Source organism: Astatotilapia calliptera, chromosome 19 (assembly GCF_964374335.1).
Source record: "Astatotilapia calliptera chromosome 19, fAstCal68.1, whole genome shotgun sequence".
Classification (NCBI taxonomy): domain Eukaryota; kingdom Metazoa; phylum Chordata; class Actinopteri; order Cichliformes; family Cichlidae; genus Astatotilapia; species Astatotilapia calliptera.
This window is the reverse complement of record NC_137440.1, coordinates 15,775,344-15,797,230: the sequence shown is the minus strand read 5'-3', so window position 1 is coordinate 15,797,230 and position 21,887 is coordinate 15,775,344. Positions and strand designations below refer to the sequence as shown.

At 45.0% G+C, this 21,887-nt stretch overlaps 1 protein-coding gene across 7 annotated transcripts in view; it reads right to left on the bottom strand.

Moving 5' to 3' along the window:
• Positions 1-21,887, bottom strand: part of ralgapa1 (Ral GTPase activating protein catalytic subunit alpha 1) — an 83,030-nt gene that overhangs the window by 21,554 nt on the left and 39,589 nt on the right. For all 7 annotated transcript variants that reach the window (XM_080293822.1, XM_026152975.2, XM_080293824.1 and 4 more), the window contains 7 exons: positions 21,741-21,856; positions 20,129-20,253; positions 10,445-10,516; positions 10,186-10,309; positions 9,202-9,357; positions 5,414-5,572; positions 4,241-4,368 (listed from right to left, as the gene is read on the bottom strand). In XM_080293822.1, coding sequence (XP_080149948.1) covers positions 4,241-4,368; positions 5,414-5,572; positions 9,202-9,357; positions 10,186-10,309; positions 10,445-10,516; positions 20,129-20,253; positions 21,741-21,856 — 880 coding nt within the window. The remainder of the gene's footprint in view (positions 1-4,240; positions 4,369-5,413; positions 5,573-9,201; positions 9,358-10,185; positions 10,310-10,444; positions 10,517-20,128; positions 20,254-21,740; positions 21,857-21,887) is intronic.

Below are 21,887 nucleotides of genomic sequence, written 5' to 3'. Positions count from 1 at the left end.
AGAGGTTGATCACGCAGAGAATCGCTGAGCTTATGTGAGTGCGGCAGGATATATATTTCACTACGATGACCTGGATGATTGAGAACCTTCACAGACAGATATATATTTTAGTTCTGCTGAGCCAAATAAGACAGGTCAGGGTGAAGAAGTGACAGCCAAAGAAAAGCTTACCACAAAACGGAGAAGTTATGACAAATCAAACTATAAGGCAAAATGAAAGTGCAGCTTTATGGTTTCATGGACAAAAGAATTTCTGTGGCTGCAATATGACGAGCTAAAAAACAACACGCACAAGGGTTAGGGTTAAATTTAAAAACTGTACTTTTGTGTTAAAATATATATTTATAATTTTAATAAATGACAAATTAAAAAGGCATGAACATTTTTTTTGTATCGAAAAAATATCGAACCGTGACACCAAAGTATCGAACCGAACCGAACTGTGAATTTTGTGTATCGTTGCACCCCTAATATATATATATATATATATATATATATATATATATATATATATATATATATATATATATATATATATATATATATATATATATATATATATATATATATATCGAGACTCCTGCTTTATTTAAGAAATTATTATTATTTTTAAGTCTATGCCCTTATTTCTGCATTAGCTTCTGAACATAATGCATTCTTTTCTATATCTATCACTGCATTTCATAACGACAGGGCCTTCAATTGCCCTAATGATGAGAACTGAGGCACGTAGTAATTAAGCTAAGTAACTAAGTAAGTAAGGGGCAGGGATAGCTCAGTAGGTAAAGTGGTCGCCCCATGATCGGAAGGTCGGCGGTTTGAATCCACTTAACGGCTACCCTGAGGTACCCCTGAGTAAGGTACCGTCCCTACACACTGCTCCCCGGGCGCCTGCTTAGTGGGCTGCCCACTGCTTCACAGAGTGAATGGGTCAAATGCAGAGAAAAACAAGTAATTTCCCCATGGGGATCAATAAAGTATCCATTATTATTATTATTATTATTAACAATTTATTTACACATTTTTTACTTTATTTATTTTTTATTATTGCAGTCCTTCATACTTGAGGGGACCTAGCTGGAAGAAAAATGCCAACAGGGAAATATTATTGAGAAAAGTTTGTCTTAAAGGGTTGCTATTACATCATGAAGCTTCTTTCCCTCACTTTAGGACAATGAGAATGAACAGACAAGAAAAAGATCTGGGGGAGAAAAACTGAATGAAGAACGAAAAGTAATAAATGTGAAAAAGATGAAAAACAGACAGTACGACAGAGATAGAAAAAAAGGATTTGCGAAGATAAAGGAATTAGAGTGACAAGAGAGACAATGCAGGGAAAGAATTAGGGAGGAAGATAGAGGAAAAGATGATGAGGGCCACAGATACGAGATAGAAGCAGGAGGAGGTGGAAAAGGCTACAAGAAGACGTACAGGGATGTGAGTGTAAAGATAGATGGTCCCAGAGTTTGAGGGAGGGAGGGAGGGAGGAAAGGAGTGACAGAAGTGGGGGACACAAAGGGAGGGAGAGGTGGAGAGACAGATAAGAGGAGCAGAGTGGTGTGTGTAGCACAGAGATGGGGAGTCAATAATGACTGATTACTGTAATTCAGGCTGTCAGAGACATCGGCCTGCTGCTACCACCAATCGATACGCGCCAGGACACTTTCAGACACACACAAACACCCCAAAACAAGCATGCGTGACACAAGTGTGTCACCAAGTGCACATGCTCACAAACAAACGTGCGCAGTGGGTAAACGGACGTGCACACACAGTCTCGCACGGAAACGCAGGACATGTGGACGCTAGCAGAGGTGTCTACATGTCTGCACACTCGCTCAAGATTGCTGGAGTAACACAAAAAACACAAACAGACATGAAGGTGGGGAAGAAGCAGTGGGCGCACAAAAACGCACATACACCTACACAAAGCTGTCGGGAGGGGGGGTGTTTGCTCACGAGCTACAGCCCCACACTGAGCCTAACAGCCTGTGTATCACTAGCAGAGCGAAATGGCTTCCTCGCCCTGTCCTTTCCCTCGTCTATCCACATGGTCCACCATCTTTCATCACCTGCACAATGTACAGGGCAGGTGACAAAGTAAAGGTGGGGGGGAAGTGATGCCACATGCCACCAGAACAGCTCCAAGCAGTTTTGACCCTGAATCACAGAGGCTCTGGAACTGTACTGCATGGATGAACACCAATCTTTCAAAGGATTTTCTCCCTCAGAATAATGTCTAACACCTCAGTGCCAAATCCCCCACATGTGTGCACCTTCCAGGTGAACTGGATGACTTGGACAAAGTCTGATAACTGAAGCTGCCTGATACCAAAAGGCTCTACTCTTGGGAAACATAGGAAACACAAGTTAGGCTGCAGTCTGAGAGCAAAGTGGCTCTACACCGATACTAAGGTATCTTTGGGGTCTTTGAGATATAATGGGGACATTCGGGCTTTGCATGTGAAGAGAAGGATTTCAAATTTAATACTGAATTAAACACTTCATGTTAGTCATCTCACTGCAGCATTCTGGTAGAAATAAAAAAATAATAATAATAATAAGGAATTACAATCGTTCAGCCTAGAAGTTAAAAGCACCTGTTTTTCAGGATGAAGGTGATCACTCAGAAAAACTTTGTATTGACGATTCTCTTTCAAAGGGACAAGTGGAACCAAAGCATGTCTGCACAAAGTCCCTCACGACAAAACGGAGCCACCGGATCCTCTCACTGTAGGGAATAGATAAGATAAGATAACCTTTATTAGTCCCACACGTGGGAAATTTGTTTTGTCACAGCAGGAAGTGATTATGTTTTTCCTTTAATTGGTCATCAGGCAGTTTTGAACACAAAGAAAAGAGAGAACACAAAGATATGCACACAGACATGGGGGACAATTACTGTTTTGGTTTTTGTGTTTGTTTGTTTTTTAGTTTCACAGTCTTTCTTTAAAAAAATATTGGTTGAAAAATGTTAATTAATCTGCATGTTTTTATATTGATTCACTTGGATTTCTGTACCTCTTGTGTCCATGTAAGTGTAATCAAGAGTGTGTATGAATGTGGATACTTATCTGGCTGTGTGTCTCTGAGACCAGAGAGCAAAGCCTCTCATTTAGGAACAGCATTAGAGAGGAGAGTCATCGATAATTATCGACCACGGCTTCTTCCAAACCATCGCTTCGGATCAGGCAGACAGACTGCATGCACACCTGTCTGTCTGCCTTTCTCTCCTTGCACACACGGATTCACAGACACACACATATACACACCCTCCGAATGTGCATCCCAATCTTCTCTGCCTGGCCACGCACGGGTAAACACGCACACTTGATATATAGCACTTCAGAGGCAACTAAATGCAGCTCTATCAAACGAGCTCTCATATTCTGAAAGCTGCACAGCACTGGACATTGATCTGCTATTCTTAATCCTCCAACCCAACATTCTCTCTCACACTCACACGTGCAACGATTTCAAAAGCTCACACAGCAAAACGACATTCTCACAACTTCAATGTAAGTTTTTAAAACATCTCATCATTTGAGAGCATGTGGAATTGTGGATGACAGGGCAAGTCATAAAAAATTAAATAAATAAATATCAAGGTGATGCAAAACTGCTAAAAATAGTTTTAGACTGCATTTAGTGGACTTAAGAGTTTAATGTAACACTAAAAAAGCTACAACCACAGTACAAAAGAAAAAGAGATTGAAGGCCTTTTCTGCACGAGGCTGCAAAGGACGATATGCTGTCAGCTGTCAGCAAGCCTACCTGTTTCAGTGAAGGTTAGACACAGTGATATTTAAAGTGTTTTGCAAACTCTTTCAGGCCAATAATAATAAAATACTCCCCTGAATTCTTCTGAGCAATCATTTGGAAAAAAAGAAAGAAAGAAATTAGATATGTATTTGGTGTGACTCTCGTTCACCTTGATACTTAAAACTTTGCAAAGTGCAGGAATAGCTGAAGTCTTCAGACCTAAACAGAGAGCTGGTAATAGCATAAATCCACGTGCTGCAGACCTTTGAGTTTTGAATGAAGTTTTTTTTCCTGAAGTTTGTGGCAAAAGAGTCTTGTGAGGTTAAATATCTCTTAAAACGCAAACATAATACATAACAATATAAATAATATGCTAATATAACACAAGAAAAGAGAAAAACCAGAGAGAAAACTCATTTTCAGCATCCTACCTTTGCCTTTTTATCCTAAATTTTCATATGAGGGTTTTAAAGGATACAAGTTCTGGTAGAGAGGGATGAGGGATTTAAGGGCCCGACTCGCGTTGATAGCTGTCGCTCTCACCATGGTGGGCAAAATCTTCATGTCCACAATGGCTCCATCAAACAGCGGACCAAAGAAAGGAACCTACAGAGAACAAAACTGGCATTAAATCCACGTTTATTCCTTTATATAGTTCAAATTAGATTTTTTTTTTTAAAGAAAACCCTGAAAAGTCTAGATTTTTATGAAACAGTGGGAGTTACTCAGTTCTACTGAACCAACCCTGACAAGTAATGATTGACGCCACAGATTTTTGTAATGATACAATATTTGATTCAGGCTTTGACTTTCCCATATAATTCAATGCTTTGCTTGTGGAATCCACCAAAGAAACTAATGCCGGACTTTTATTGAGTTTATTTGTGGACCAGGTCTCCAAGCCATGCGCTCTGTGGCCGAATACATGTGCTTTCAGGACAACAACAAAGGGAATATCTTATCTAACTTGTTTTTGGATTCATGATAATTCAATATTTTTCCCTGCAGAATGAATGAAAGAGAATACGATTATGTTATTAGTGCTGTGGTATCTATGTCACAGAGAAAAAAAAAGCAGCATTTTATTGTGTTAGGGCTTGTTTGAAATAGAGTTATGCCATCAGTGCTGTGGTATTAATGTCTGTGTGCTTTAGACTGATACATTAACCAGATCAGAAAGACTTGGGGCAAGACTCTCTCTAGGATTGTTAGTCAATCTGGATGCATATCTGTGGGGTCTGGTAGGAAACATAAAATCATGGACCAAATATTGTTCTCATTTTTTTTCTCCAACCAAATTTTCCCCAAATCCACACAAGTCTAAGTATAAAAAAAAATACAAAAATGGCTAACTAAGTAAGACTTTTAATAAGTGAACATTTCACTTATTTAACATTTCATTGTTGCTTTGCCACAAATACAGCTAAAAAAGGCTGCATTTAGAAAAGTGTTTCGATTTTTCCTTTAATTTGGCACTGCTGCCACTGATAATGGGAAAGATTACATTGATTGGCCAACAATTCCCACAAAAGGTGACACAGATAGCCATCAGTGATAAGCTCAGGGGGCAGTTAAATTACCATGCCAGGTTTTAATAATGAGCTTTAAAGGTCTGTGTGTAAGGAACAACTGCCTAGTCCTGCGTGTTTACCTCTGGTTTTTTGAGTATGTGGATGGAATACATGTGGTTCTTCATGGGGTAGATGATGATTAGCACATCTCCGAACTCAGTGGGGATGATCCCGCGGCGGTAGTCCCTGGAATGTTCTGACCAGACGATGTGGACTTCGTCGTTGCCAAGATGTCTGAGCTGGAGAGGCAAAAAAGAAAGAAAAGAAATTAATAGAATCAAAATGGAAGAAAAATATACATTATTACTCAAACACCAACATTGACCGAGAGGGATCTGCAAACGGAGCTGGATAGGCTGTATCCATCATAACCCCAAGGCTTTGAAGTCTGTGTGTATATGTGGTTTAGGTGGCCCTGGCCGTGATGGAGTGCGTGTGTGAAGATGGAGAGTGGACAACAAGACAAAGTGAAGCCCCGGAAAGATGGAGTAGGGGCTCGAAGACAGATGGGATTGTGTGTGATCCTCTGACTGTGTGTGAGATTCACACCCACGCCGACTACAGTCGGGGCTGGTGACAGCTCAGTCATTAACCTTGATGTCTGCCAAAACACACACCCCCACCTGCCACCTCCCAGAGGTGGCAGGTGGGGGTTGTCCTCCAGAAGGTGTGTACAGAGGTCTCTGTACACACCTTCTGATAGCTGCCAGTCTTGTCCTCGGCCATGAGACAAACACGCTGAAGACAGATCCTTTTAAATGTTTAACTGCAGTTACTTTTATGACTAATTAAATAGTGCACCGGGATGCAAAGTTTAATGATGTAATTTGGTTTGTAGACATCACATACTGTATTTTACACATGGTGGGATTTATGTTACACTACCTGTTACATACATTAGTGCCTATAACTTATCAGCTAGTCCAGTTCAAAGACTGGAACTAGTGAAGGTGAGGCCTTACAGTCAACTGTCAGCTTACTGCTGCCCATCAGAGAGATGAGTTACTACGGAGCCCCGCAGGGGACATGGGAGAAAAAAAAAATTAAGACGGACTTTTGCGAGATCTCGCAAAACTTTTAGCCGCATTCTTCGGACGCCGGCTCGAAGCCGACCGGGAGGTCGAGGCACGATTTGCCGGGAAAGCGATGTTCCTCCCGGCTGTAGTGGGTCTCGACCTCCCGTTAGCTTCGAGCTAACGGGAAGAATGCGGCTAAAACTTTTGCGAGATCCCGAGATAGTTTTGCGAGATCCCGAGATAGTTTTGCGAGATCCCGAGATAGTTTTGCGAGATCCCGAGATAGTTTTGCGAGATCCCGAGATAGTTTTGCGAGATCCCGAGATAGTTTTGCGAGATCCCGAGATAGTTTTGCGAGATCCCGAGATAGTTTTGCGAGATCCCGAGATAGTTTTGCGAGATCCCGAGATAGTTTTGCGAGATCCCGAGATAGTTTTGCGAGATCCCGAGATAGTTTTGCGAGATCCCGAGATAGTTTTGCGAGATCCCGAGATAGTTTTGCGAGATCCCGAGATAGTTTTGCGAGATCCCGAGATAGTTTTGCGAGATCCCGAGATAGTTTTGCGAGATCCCGAGATAGTTTTGCGAGATCCCGAGATAGTTTTGCGAGATCCCGAGATAGTTTTGCGAGATCCCGAGATAGTTTTGCGAGATCCCGAGATAGTTTTGCGAGATCCCGAGATAGTTTTGCGAGATCCCGAGATAGTTTTGCGAGATCCCGAGATAGTTTTGCGAGATCCCGAGATAGTTTTGCGAGATCCCGAGATAGTTTTGCGAGATCCCGAGATAGTTTTGCGAGATCCCGAGATAGTTTTGCGAGATCCCGAGATAGTTTTGCGAGATCCCGAGATAGTTTTGCGAGATCCCGAGATAGTTTTGCGAGATCCCGAGATAGTTTTGCGAGATCCCGAGATAGTTTTGCGAGATCCCGAGATAGTTTTGCGAGATCCCGAGATAGTTTTGCGAGATCCCGAGATAGTTTTGCGAGATCCCGAGATAGTTTTGCGAGATCCCGAGATAGTTTTGCGAGATCCCGAGATAGTTTTGCGAGATCCCGCAAAAGTCCGTCTTAATTTTTTTTTCTCCCATGTCCCCTGCGGGGCTCCGTAGTTACAACAGTACAGTTGTTTCGATGGGGATATTAGTTATTAACTGGGTTATTTTAGTCTTTGTGAACTGACTCACTTGTTTAGCCAGCATCAAGTGGCCACTGGAGGAATTGCAGGTTTTTGCACTTTTGCATTGACCCTGGAGTTCATCGCTTGATCCTCAGCTCGTATACAAGCTTGGGGTCAACTAAATTTTTTTTTTTTTTTAAATGTAAGCATTATTTAACACATTTGGACGTGATTTCGCCAACATGCAGCACTGACTTGAATTTACCTGAATACAGTGAGTTATAGGCTTAATTAACCTGACAGAACTTGATGGGAAAAGCATAAAGTTGATATATCTGTGAAGTTTTGCCTTGAATAAATCTAAACCCCCTCCTGTGTCTGCAGGATACTCACAGTCATCAGTAATACTGGGAACTGATGCTCTTTCCATTACTGCACTTTAAGAAAGAGTTATGAGCCTCAAGTCGTATTTTTTGGGTGTCAGAACAATTAGGTGGCACAGTTTAAGGCAGTCTGGAGTCTTGGTGTCTGATATGCCTCTCTGAGCTGTACTTTTATTTTAAAAATGTTTCAGTGACGAAGCTCAGAGTGATGTCATCTCTGATGCCACGATCACCTGGTGTAATGCAGCTTTAATCATTTAATCGTGTTTTGCACAGATGAGACAGACCACGACGTACACCTGGAAAAATGTCCTGCGATGGACAACACTGTTTGTATTTTCAGTGGGTGGCAATGATAAATCTCAGTTTAACCTGTTTGTGGACACGTTTGTCAAACTGTGTCTGTAAGCCTGTGTACACTCGCTTTGTCCAGCATTAACACAAATGTATGGCTGTGCGGTTATTTGGGCAGATGGATGTGCATGAAACCTGCCGTGGATGTGTGTTTGTGTCACGTTAAACGGGTTCACAGTGGCGTGTGTGCGTGTCCGTATGTGACTATGCGTGTTTGATGGGGCCATCAGCTGATCAGGGAGACTGATGGTGTCGGACCAGGCGGTGATAATCCAATCAGGAGCCTGAAGCGACGTGATAGGCCGAGAAGCAGGAAGTATGATCTGATTATGGGGACATTATGGCCATGTGCAGAGCGCCCAGTGCCTGGGGGATGACAGGTGTGTACACAGACACACACACACACAACCGCACACACGCACAATAAACCTGGCTGCCTAGAGGCTGATACAACCCCACGCGCCACACTGCACAAATACAGGCGTGATTGCTCCGAGGAATTATTGAATGCATTGGTGTGGGGTAGAAGCACTGACATCAGAGTGGTGTGAGTGTGTACCTATGCTCATCAAAGAGGTGTGGGTGGACGAAAAGAAGGACTAAGGAGTTCTTGTCCCCTCACTACATAAAAGAAGTGAAATTAGAACAATAAGCATGCTCATTATTACTAATTACTCTTTTCCACAGCACATAAAACACAGTCAGATGTAGTCTGGGAGATGTTTCCATCCATCTATCAAGCAATTTTGACAATTTTTGAAATGTCACAGTGGTTTTTTGTGTTGCCCAAAACAGCAAATAAAGTGCTGCTAATGACACATATTTCATACTTAATTGCGACTGGTTATAAATTTACTACTGCTACAGTGGGGAGCACTATTAACACTCTATAAGAAACAAAATAAAACAAAAAACACCGAAGAGGAACTAGCACCCTTCACAGAGAGCCTGTATACATCCATCTGCATGTCTAGATAAACTGTGTCGAGTGTGTTACCTTCTTGGTGAGGTTAAGGTCCTGGTCGTGGGGCATGCGAGTGGAGACGTGGTAGATGACCTCAGTAGTGGAAGTGGCGTAGTAAGGAGTGGTCTGGCCTGTGCTGCGATTTCTCTGAAGGCCTCCCATGAAACCACAGTGAGTGGGCAGGTCCACCTAAATGGCCCAAGCACACAAACAATATCAAGCGAGGTCCATTTAGCAAAATATAACCTCTGCGTTCAGTTAGCTTATTTCATATTATGTAAGGCTATAAATGCTGTGGATTGTGTTCACGCTATATTCTAATCAAAGTGCTAACATATTATAAAGAAAACAAGTTTTTGTCAGTAGCAGTAAATGATCCTAAATAACCAGCTAATTTCCCAAATTTCAAACTTCCTTTCTCCAGATCTTAATTCTTGAACTCTGCTGGAATAGCACTGCATGGATTCTAGTTCAAAATATAACTATTTATCTTTTACTTCGGCTTAATGTTCCACCTCTGTATGAAACGAGCCACTTTAGCTCCTTCCCCTTTAAGCCAGTGGTTCACGCCCTTCTAAGCCCCCACAATTTTTATCAACAATCACCAGTGAAAAACAATCCAAGCTCTGAGGCATAGCATATGAGTATCTGCAAACTGTTTTAACTTATTTTGCCTAATTAAAATGTGAATTTTCCTCCTGGCATCCTCCTGATTGGCTGCCATTCACAAACAGAAGGTTTGAACAAGGTGGGCCACAGCTGTGTGCCAAAGCTGATCATATTAAACCTTAGAGTACATGTATTCACTAAAGATGACTTAAGCAGAATTCACAGTATTTGGTTTCATAGGCTGAAATATTACTGTTATTGCATTAATTATGTGTTTTGCTTCATCACACACTGCTAAAAAGAATAAAACATACAGGTGACTGTTTAGGTTTTCATTACTTTGAAATGGTCCTGATAATGCTAAATCCATAATAATGATAAGTAATATATGTATAAATGTGTTCTCACCTCCCACCCCAGTCCAGAAACAAAGTCCTCATATGCCTGGCTGCCAGCTGTGTTAGTCAGTATGGAGTGTTTGTCCTCTTGGCCTTCAGCCACGTAAAATACTGCAATTTTATGGGTTTCACGGCTGGAAGAGAATGAAGAAAAAACAAAACAAAACAGATGAGAACCTATTAAAGCTGCAACACCAAACCGGTTCAAAGTATGATCCGACAAAAAGCTGAATGAACAGAAAAGATGGATTTTTTTCCAGGCTCCTCACCACTGCCGTGAATCCAGGTTCTTCAGCTCTCTCAGTAATTTCTCATTCTTCCTCAGCAAGTGAAAACTACTCCTGTAAGACAGAAGTGCACAAGTCAGGAACCATTAATCATCATTAAGATTGAACTGCCTGATCACTGCCCGGCTGTCACTCCTGTCTCTACTAATTAGCTGGTTGCAGGTTTTTGTCACCATCACACAATGGCAAAATAAGAAGTGCTGTTTAAAGTCCACAAGGGTTTAAAGCATGACAATGTTGTTTTTCCCCCTCATTTTGGACCATACTATCATACTATTGAAGGGGATTTAAAAATAATAATAATCAAACAATCAAGGTGAGACTGAAATGGAGACTTTTAGCTTTAATTCAAGGAGTTTAACAATATTACCTGTTGCACTGCATGATCTATTTAGGAATTATAGGTATCTTTAAACATAGTCCCTGATCACTTCTTGCCTCTGAATGGACCTTTTAGCCTTTAACTATGCAGTAAATGTCCTGCACTAGCCTCACATCTGTCACTTTTGACTTCCCCATGCAGTACCACAGTTCTTCTATTGACACCCTATAACGATTAGTTATGTCTATAACTTCTGTTCCCTGAAGGAGAGGAACGAGGTACAACACATAAGTATGGGATATCACGCCCTCGCGTGTCCTGGCTGAAGAAACCTTTATTCACGCCTTTACGGCAGATGACGTGTGATGACACGCGCAAGGCCCCGCCCGCACATATAGCCGCTGCCATCACCGTCATCCCTCAGTTCGATAGCCGCTCTTCACCGAGCCAACTGCTCAGTGGGGCCACCCTGTGTTGTACCTCGTTCCTCTCCTTCAGGGAACAGAAGTTATAGACATAACTAATCGTTCCCTTTCAGTCGATTCACTCGGTACAACACATAAGTATGGGACCTATATACACGCCCCGCAGAGCAGCCACCGAACCGGAACGGGACCACCACATCCTTAGTGAGTGGTAGACCCAGCAGAAAGGACAGCATGAGCCACCGAAGGGGCTGTAACGTCCAACCGATAAAACCGCACAAAAGTGTGCGGCGACGCCCAATTAGCCGCTGCACAAATATCAGCCACAGGCACCCCTCTAAAAAGAGCCCATGAGGTCGCCATCCCCCTGGTGGAATGAGCTCCCACCCCGTGGGGCAACGCAAAACCTCCGGTGCTGTATGCCAGCGAGATAGCTTCCACAATCCAGTGGGACAGCCTCTGTCTGGACAGAGCTCTACCTCTATTCGGATTAGCGAAGCAGACAAACAACTGGTCACACAAACGCACATCCCGAGTGCGCTCAATGTAGGTGCGTAGCGCACGCACCGGACAAAGAGAATGCACCCTCCTCTGCTCCTCAGATTCAAAGTGAGGGGAGCAAAAGCTCAGCAACTCAAACTCCATTGAACTATAAGATGCAGGCATGACCTTGGGAAGATAGGCGGCATTCGGACGCAATACGACCTTGCGGCCATCAGGAGAAAACTGTGTGCAGGCAGGATGCACAGACAGCGCATGAAGGTCCCCCACTCGCTTCGCCGAGGCCAAAGCGAGAAGTAATGCGGTCTTATACGAAAGAAGTTTCATATCTACCGACTCAACGGGTTCAAACGGAGGGCCACAAAGGGCCTCCAGCACCAAAGACAAGTCCCAAGCCGGGACACTGGACTTAAGCACGGGCCTCAGCCGGCGAACCCCTTTCAGAAAACGCACGGCGAGGGGATGCGCACCTGGTGTCACCCCGTCAAAACCGATATGACAAGCAGATATAGCCGCTAAATAAACCTTGATCGTCGAAAACGAAAGGCCTTTATCCAACAGCTCCTGCAGGAATGTCAAAACATCCACAATAGAGCACTGAAATGGGAGAGTGTGGCGGTCCTGGCACCATCGCTCGAAGGCTCGCCATTTGTAAGCGTACAAGCCTCTAGTAGACGAGGCCCTGGCGCTCTGAATCGTCGCTACCACACTAGGCGGCAGACCCTTAGCAACCAAGTTTAACCTCTCAGCAGGTAAGCATGAAGGTGCCACAGATCCGGGCGCGGATGAAACACTTCCCCCCCCGCCTGAGAGAGGAGATCCCTGCGGAGAGGAAGCTGCCAAGGACTTGCTGCAAGCAGGCTGATTATTTCTGCATACCACGACTTCGCGGGCCACCAAGGGGCCACCAGGATCAGAGAGAGGGAATGCCGACGCACCCTCTCCAGAATTGGAGATATCATTTCCACTGGGGGAAATGCATACAGGAGCACGTCTGGCCATTGGTGCGCTAGCGCGTCCAAGCCCAAGGGTGCATCGTGGTCGATTATGGAGAAGTACAGGGGGCAGTGAGCATTCACCCTGGAAGCAAAAAGATCTATTTGCGCCTCGCCAAATAGATCCCAAATCTGAGCCACTATTGAAGGGTGTAACCTCCATTCTCTCACCAGAGGACCCCCCCTGGAGAGAAGGTCCGGCCCCAGGTTCAGGTGGCCCGGGACATGGGTGGCTCTTAGAGTCAGAAAATGAACACTGCACCATAACAGCAGAGAGCGAGACAGCTGCAACAGGGGAAGAGAGCGTGTTCCTCCCTGCCTGTTTATATAAGACACCACTGTTGAATTGTCCGTCCTGACTAAGACATGCTGGCCCTGCAGGACTGGACGGAAACGCTTTAGAGCTAAGAACACTGCCAACAGCTCTAAGTGGTTGATGTGCAGCTGGCGCTGAGCCGCGGACCAGATCCCTCTCACTGACGCACCCTCGCACAGCGCTCCCCACCCACTTAGGGAAGCATCTGTGGACACCACCTTGCGAAACAACACCCTCCCAATCCGAGAGCCCTGGTGCAGTAGCCCGGGCTCCCTCCAAGGACGGAGAGCTAGCATGCAAGACGCAGTTACCGGCAGCCTCCTCCGGAGGTGACGCGAAGCACACAAACGGTGAGAGAGAGTCCAGCGTTGAAACGCTCTCATTTTCAACAGCCCAAGCGGCACTACGGCGATCATAGATGCCATCATGCCCAACAAGCGCAATATCGTCTGGAAACGCAGTCTGCGTCCCAGCTGAAATTGAGCGAGGCAGCGATGAAACGCGGCCACTCTGTGCTCTGACAACCGTGCGCGGCTGGAAAGAGAGCATATTTCCAGACCGAGAAAAGCGATCTGTTGACCTGGGATTAGCGAGCTCTTCTGAAAGTTCACAGAGAACCCCAGTGTCTGAATGTGTGACAGAACCCGCGACAGCTGCGTCTCCGCCTGTTCTCTGGAGCAAGCCACGAGAGCCCAGTCGTCCAGGTAGGCCAAGATGCGGATGCCCCTCTTCCTGAGGGGCGCTAGCGCTGCCTCGGCACATTTCGTAAAGGTGCGGGGAGCGAGCGACAGCCCGAACGGCAGCACTAGGTATTCGTAGGCTACGCCCTCGAACGCAAACCTCAGAAACTGCCTGTGTTTCGGGTGTATAGCGACATGAAAATAAGCATCTGTTAGATCGATTGTCGCAAACCAATCTCCCGGGCCGACTGCACTCAGGAGCTGTCTGAGTGTTAGCATCCTGAACCTGTACGTTCGCAGGTACGTGTTCAAGACTCGCAGGTCGAGGATGGGACGAAGCCCTCCCCCTTTCTTCGGAATGACAAAATAACGGCTGTACCAACCTTTGTCCGTCTCCGAAGCGGGGACCACCCGTATTGCTCTCTTCTGTAATAGCGCCTGTATTTCCTCTCTGAGTACCAAGGCTGCCTCGGGGTTGACAATCGTGTTCACGACTCTTTGGAAACGAGGCGGCTTGACCCGGAACTGCAACCGGTAACCCATGGCAACGGTTTGCAGCACCCACGGAGAGGGGGCGCAAGCGCGCCACTGAGGGAAGTGAGCAGCCAGCCGGCTGGCCTGCAGCACTGACGGCGGGGCGCCGTCGCCCCCCAGTGTGTCTGCAGGGGACTGCATCCCCTGCCTGACCTGGCTCATTTCGCCTGCAGGTTGAGCATTTGAGATTGTTTGAGAGTAAACAACACTCTTTATTGATTGCAACATGGGAACATGTACATTTATACATTTTGTTGGGTGCACCTTTTCCGGGGCATAACAATGAAAAACAGCGGGAACACTCGATGTGGTCGCTTGAACATTCAACACATCTGAACCGTGTGCAGGGGTTATGTGCTTGGGAGACCGCGATAGGGAAGTGCAGCGCCTTCTGGGGCTGACAACCTGAACAGAACTTAAGCGGCACCTCTTGTGCGGCAACAGAGGGGTAAGAGCAGCGTCTCCCTGCGTCTCCCGGCCTTTGCCCCAGGCCGACTGGCGTGGAGCTCGGGCCGGAGTACGTGCTCTCGCCGGCGGCCCTCCCACTCCAGCAGTGGGCGCCGGTCTCTTGCCAGCTGTCAGAGGAGCGGCGGGCCTGTGAGAGCTAGCAGTGGGCTTGGGCTGGCGTCTGGGGATGATGTCGCGCAGAGCTTCCGTCTGCTTCTTCCTCAGATCGAATCTAGCCTGAATGGCTTCAAGTGAATGTCCGAATAACCCAGCCGCAGACGCTGGTGCGTCCAGATACACAGCTCTGTCTCTATCAGGGACGTCGGAGAGGGTCAGCCACAGGTGCCTCTGCGCCACCACTGTCGAAGCCATCCCTCTGCCCAGGGAGAGCGCTGCACAGCGAGACGCACGGAGGATGTAATCCGTGGTGACTCTAACCTCGTTAAGAAGAGGTGACAGCGGGCTGTCCTCCGGAACCAGCGATCCAAGCTCCGCCAGGCACATTGCTTGGTACGTCTGGAGCATGGTGACGGAGCTCATGGCTCGAGCGGTGCCGGCCTGAGCCCGATAAATCTTCTCCAGCTGCGAGGCCGAGAATCTGCAGTGCTTGGACGGCAGAGTTGCGGGGCCACCGACACCATGGTTATGGGACGGGGCCAGATAAGCAGCCAGAGACGGCTCCATAGGGGGTGGGTTAGCTAAACCAGCTCCCTCGGCGCCGTCCAATTCCATGTACTGTCCATAGCCGGGCACAGTGACGCGGGTAGACAGAGGTTTGTCCCATGACGCTGTTAGCTCGCAGAGAAAGTCTGGGAACATGGGGAGGCAGTTTTTGGCCGTTGCGGGCTCCGGTGGAAGGAAAAAACCCGCAAACCGCGACGGCTTCCGAGCTGGTGGAGGAGAGGGCCAGTCCACCTGCAGCTTCTCAGCGGCACGGCGAAACAGGGAGAAAAGAGAGGTGTCATCGTGGCCGACCGGCGCAGCAGCGGCGGCATATTGGGTCGACAATGAGCTCTCCTGCTCATCCTCCGACAAACCATGGATGTCCAGGCCGATGTCCAGCACGTCATCGTCTTCCTGGGGAGCGCTGGCGGGCTTCAACCCAGGCTGAAGCCCGTCAGCGCTCCTGCATGGTTCCGGTCCGTCATCGGCTAACCCGTCAACGTATTCCATGTGGTCAGCCCAGCTAATCGCGGGGACATCGACCTGAAAATTTTCGTCTTCGGACTCGGACGAAGCCGGGGCTCCAGACTCGGAAAGAAGAGGGTCATGCCGTGCGACAGCCGAGCGTCCCAGCACTCTTTCCACAAACGTCACCCGTCTTTCCAGGGTCGAGCGTCGGAGCTGGCGACAAAACGCACAAGCTTCGGGCTCCGTCAACGCTCTCCTAGCGTGGACGATCCCCAGGCAGACAGGGCAGGCATCGTGCTGGTCGCTGTCGTGCAAAGAGAAACCACATCCCTGAGGACAGGGGCGAACAGAAGATTTCTGCTTTGCTCGCTTCGGTTTGGAGTCCATTCCCAAAACGCAAAGCGAAACGCTGCACAAGAAAAACTTGAAAATAGCGCTCCGCGGGCAGCCTACGCACCAGCTGGGCGGTGGAGGCTAACACCAACAGGGGCAGTTAAGCTAGGTTCAAGTTGGCAGACAACGGAGCTAACTAGCAGTAGCTAGCTAGCCCAACTCAGCAGAGGTGTTCTCAGCGAGGTGAAGAGCGTAAGAACTGAGGGATGACGGTGATGGCAGCGGCTATATGTGCGGGCGGGGCCTTGCGCGTGTCATCACACGTCATCTGCCGTAAAGGCGTGAATAAAGGTTTCTTCAGCCAGGACACGCGAGGGCGTGATATCCCATACTTATGTGTTGTACCGAGTGAATCGACTGAAAGGGAACTAATATTTCTGAGGTCCGGGGGTAGGGAATTCCAAAGTCGAGGGGCAGAGCAGCTAAAGGCCCTCCCTCCCATTGTGATCAGACGAGCAGAGGGAACAGAGAGAGAAAGAGAAGATGAAGATCTGAGGCAGCGGGATGGGAGCTTCATCTGTAATAAGTCAGAGAGGTACGGTGGAGAGAGAGAATGAATAGCCTTGAATGTATACAGAATTATTTTAAAATAGATGCGAAATTTGACCGGGAGCCAGTGAAGTTGCTTCAGGATTGGGGAGATGTGGTGGGTAGAGGAAGTCGTAGTAATAATACGGGCAGCAGAGTTCTGGACACGTTGGAGCTTGTTGATAGATTTTTGTGTGAGGCCAAATAATAATGAGTTGCAGTAGTCAATTCTAGAGATAACAAGATTATGGATGAGAATGGCAGTGGCGTGAGGTGTGAGGAAGGGGCGGAGGCGATTAATGTTACGGAGTTGGAAATATGCTGCACGTGTAATATTATTGATATGTGAGTTAAAGGATAATGTGCTATCGAGAATGACACCCAAGCTTTTCACAGAGGGAGAGATAGGGACCAGCGAGTTATTGATGGTGAGAGAGAAATTGTTAATTCTGGATAGCAGTCGTTTAGTGCCAACCAGAAGAAGTTCCGATTTATTGCTGTTGAGTTTAAGAAAGTTGGAGGAGAACCAAGAATTAAGTTCAGCTAGACAGAGGATGAGGGAGGGTGGAGGAAGAGTAGAGTCAGGTTTGGTAGAGAGATAGAGCTGGGTGTCATCGGCGTAGCAGTGGAACTGAATATTATATTTACGAAAAATATGTCCGAGTGGAAGAAGGTAGATGATGAAAAGAAGGGGCCCGAGGACAGATCCCTGGGGCACCCCAGTGGATAAAGGAGAAAGCTGAGAAGTGAAGGATTTTAATTGAATGAACTGAGTGCGGTCAGATAGGTATGATTTAAACCAGGCTAGTGGAGTGTGAGAGAGACCAATAGAAGCTAATCTGCTAAGGAGAATGGGATGAGAGATGGTGTCAAAAGCTGCACTCAGATCAAGAAGGATAAGGATGGAGAGGAGACCAGAATCAGCTGCTATAAGAAGGTCGTTTGTTATTTTTATAAGAGCAGTTTCAGTGCTATGTAGAGGACGAAAGCCAGACTGGAACTGTTCATAAAGGTTATTATCAGTTAGGTGAAGATGGACTTGTGAAGCAACTATTTTTTCAAGGATAGCATGTTGGTTTTCCTGTAGGTCTGTCTAAAATGGCTTCAGGGGGTATTTGCAGTCCAATTTTTACTATGTTTTGTTCTCAATATAAAACAAAATGTGTGTAAGAGGCAGGGGAGGTGCTGGGTTTCTGAAGCTGCTGCCTCAACTCTGGCCTTACAAATACAGATTACTGGGTTTTAATATAAATGAGCAAATGCAGCCACACATCACAGGGCCTGCAGTTTATGTCGACACCACTTTCAGGGTCCAAACATAAAAGAAAAGGGACATTATTATTAATGAAAACAAAAGCCTTTCATGCAGACTAACTTGTCCTGAGGCCGTTCAAAGTGTCCCAGCGACCAGCCCCCAACCTCTGCACCGCTGATATAAAACCTAGACTCGAGCGGTGAAGCTTGGAGTGGACTGATAATGACACGTCACTCTTTTCACTCTTAGAGAAAGGGGAAAAACAGGATAGAAAGAGCAGGAGATAAAGAGAGAGAGAGAACGAGAGGGGGACAGCAATTTGGTCTTTATTAAACTGATACTTGGTAATGGCCTCATTCTCTGCTCTCAAAGACTCCATTTACACCCTGGATTATAGGGAAAAGCATAAAAGGGGACACACACATGCACGCACGTAGGTGACTGTCAGTATCTTAGTATCTGTAATGCCCCATATGAATACCTGGAGAGACAATAACACATGATTAGACAATCTCTTCTTTTCTTTCATCCTTGTCCGTCTATTCTCCCTTTTCTCCAACATCCAAATTTCTCATTTTTACCTTCCAAATCCACTCACCTTTTCTGGCACCATGTCATTTTTTTTAAAATTTACTGTCTACATTTACATGTGCCTCATTTCATCCTGTTTTCTGATTTGCCACTTCACGCTCGATCATTCTCTCCTCTTCTTTTATTCTAACTCCAAATGGGTTGAATTTGATCAATAGAGCACTATACTCATTATCACACACTCTTTATACACACACACTCACACACAAGCACAGTGTGTTAAGAAGTCTATTGTGCAGGCTGAATGCAGAAAGTGTAATTCCCTGGATAAAGTATAAAGAGCGATGAGGGTCCATTAGATGGCTGGGCACTTTTAAAGTGATACCCCGACATTGTGTATTTTAGCCCAGAGTCACTGAGAAGATGAAATGCTGTGCATTATGAATGGCAAAATGTGAAGTGTAATGAAAAAAGAAAAAAAAAAAAGGGCACTCTGTTGAATTTGAATCTTTGTTTCATTTGCATTAAGCAAGAATATGCTTTGCTCAAAGAGACACTCCAGATCGAAAACAGCCTCTTAGTTAGTATAGCTTGTACAAAAATGATGTTTTATGGCTTTTAAATGACAGAATAAACCATCGTGTCTTAATGGAAAGAATAATATATTCATAAAATTAAACTAGAGAGTAAAAAAAATATCCATGTTAAAAACTAAAACTCATTTGGAGTAACATTATCTAAGGGCTATAGATATATTTTCATGAGATACGGGATGCAACAAGGTTGTTTATATCAATATAGTGTGATTGTGTGTTATATTTTTTAGTAAAGCCTTTGTGACGGTACCATATAATAACTATGTTGCACTTACACATCTAGCAACAGTTGGTAAAGTCCGCTGCGTTGTAGAAACGATAAAAGAAATCACCTCTTTTCAAAGTCACCACCATACACTGACAAATATTTTTACTGTAGTAGAATTTTAATGCGACTACTGTGTGCTGTGACTGTTGTGTTTCAACCAGGATTAAAACACAAAGCTAAAAACTGCAGTTTCCCTACTGGCCATTTAATCCACATTAACTCTGATGTTAAAATGACAGTTTTAAAAGTCTTTAACAAGGCAGGCTGAAAATAAGCTAATGAGAAGTTCCTGAAGCCTGCATTCTTTTTAATCGTCTCCAGGGGGCGATAGCCGTGGCTGCAAAAATACTTCTGGTCCTAAAGAAGTCATTGGGAAATTATCTCCTGACTCTAACCTCTGTAAATACTTTCCAAACAAGTTTATGCTGCTTATTTTGGGTCATAATGTTTAAAACATTAGGTCCGTTTTAAATTTGGGCCATTTTATATTTTAGAAATGAGGATTATCCAGGTTTTCTTTTGTATTTGAATTTTAACTGAACATTTAGATATTACCCTGTGGACCACAACTCATCTTAAAAACAGAGGTACATTACACAGCCTTAATAATCCCTTTTAAAGTGATCATTAACATAAAGTTTAGAAGTGGCACAAATACTGTTGATAAAAAGCGAACATAAATATCATTAACCCAAAATTCCAGTTTAATTTCGGATTGTCACAGCGTGCAGTGCTCGATCTTACCTCTTCTCCCAGGAGTTGAGCCCCAGTATGTTGATCAGTAGTCTGCAGTAATAGAAGGCCGACTGTGGCGTCTGAGTCTCTGGTTCAGTCTGATGCACGGCTCTCATGTTCAGCTCCTCACCTCTCTGAAACATTCGATCGCTTCATTTTAATGCACAAAAACCAAAAAATTAAATAAAACATGGAAAATACAACAATGAGCGCCAGCCACCACTGAGGCTTATGACAACAAACATAATGGTGGTGCTTTTAATCACGCTACACTAAACCAAGTGTTTTTCTCAGATTATTTTCAAATCAGAATGATGTAAAATCAATTTTAATACACTCACTGGCCACTTTGTTAGGTACACCTGTTCAGCTGCTTGTTAATACAAATACCTAATCAACAATCCCATGGCAGCAACTCGGTGCATTCAGGCATAAACATGGTCATATGACCTGCTGAAGCTCAAACTGAGCATCATAATTCAGAGCAAAGGTGATTTAAGTGGTTGTTGGTGTCAGATGGTCTGGATATTTCAGAAAGTGCTGATCTGCTGGGATTTTCTCAGACACCCATAACTAGAAGACCACACTGAGAGACACTCCTGTCAGCTAAGAACAGGAAAATGATACCACAATACCACAAAGCTGTATAACAAAAGATTAGAGAAACATTTTCTGGTTTGATGAGTCTCAATTTCTGCTGTGACATAACAATGGTAGATCCAGGATTTGGTGTAAACGTGAAGGCTATTCTGTTTTTTTTATCACTGGTCAGGCTGCTGGTGTAATGGTGTGTGGCATAAGATTTCTTTGGGCCCATAAATACCAACTGAACATCATTTAAATGCCACAGCCGATCTGAGTATTACTGACAGGCTGACATGCCCATCTCTATATGACTACAGTGTACCCATCTCCAGAAGGATAACATATCATGTCAGAAACCTCATATCACCTCAAATAAGTTTTTTTTTTTTTGGAACATGACAAAGAGTCAGTGTACTCAAATAGCCTTCACAGTCATCAGCTCTCAAACCAAAAGAGAAGCATTGGGATGCAATGGAACAGGAGACTCACATCACAGGATGTGCAGCTGACACACCTGGGTGATGCCATCATGTTAACATGGAAAAAAAATCTTTGAAGAATGATTCCAGCACCTTGTTGAATCTATGCCATGAAGAATTAGGGTTGCTCTAAATGCAAAATTGGGGAGCCCTCTGTGGCATTAGCAAGGTGTAACTAGCAAATTTACCAGTGAGTGTAGATGAACTTTTTTCCTTCAGAAATGCTGGATTCACTGATAAAATAAACAACAGTTTTGGTATTATGAGTTAGCTTCTCTGTGTTTAGGAGGCATGTTCCTTTGATTCTGTGCAGTAGGGACAACAAAGCTTTTTCTACAATAGACACGTTGACTTATTTTAACAGAAAAATCATGACATATATTAGCAATGGCTGAAAAAAACAAAACAAACAATAACTCTTAAAACAAGTCTGACGATAGAACTGTAATAAATCCCCACATAGGGAAACACATGCTGTACTGCATGTGTGAAGGTCCAATAACTAAAGGCTCGGGAGTTTAATGATTGCTATTGATGTGAACATAGGCAGCACGCACATGAAGGACGAAGTCTCTCTCAGCAGCACTTTGTTTCAGGATGGCATTGATCACATCGTTCTCCTGCTTCTCTGAAACACACACTGGAGGAGGTGCTGGGATGTTGAGCGGCATACCTGTGGGAACCAATCAGGAATCAGAGTTGCT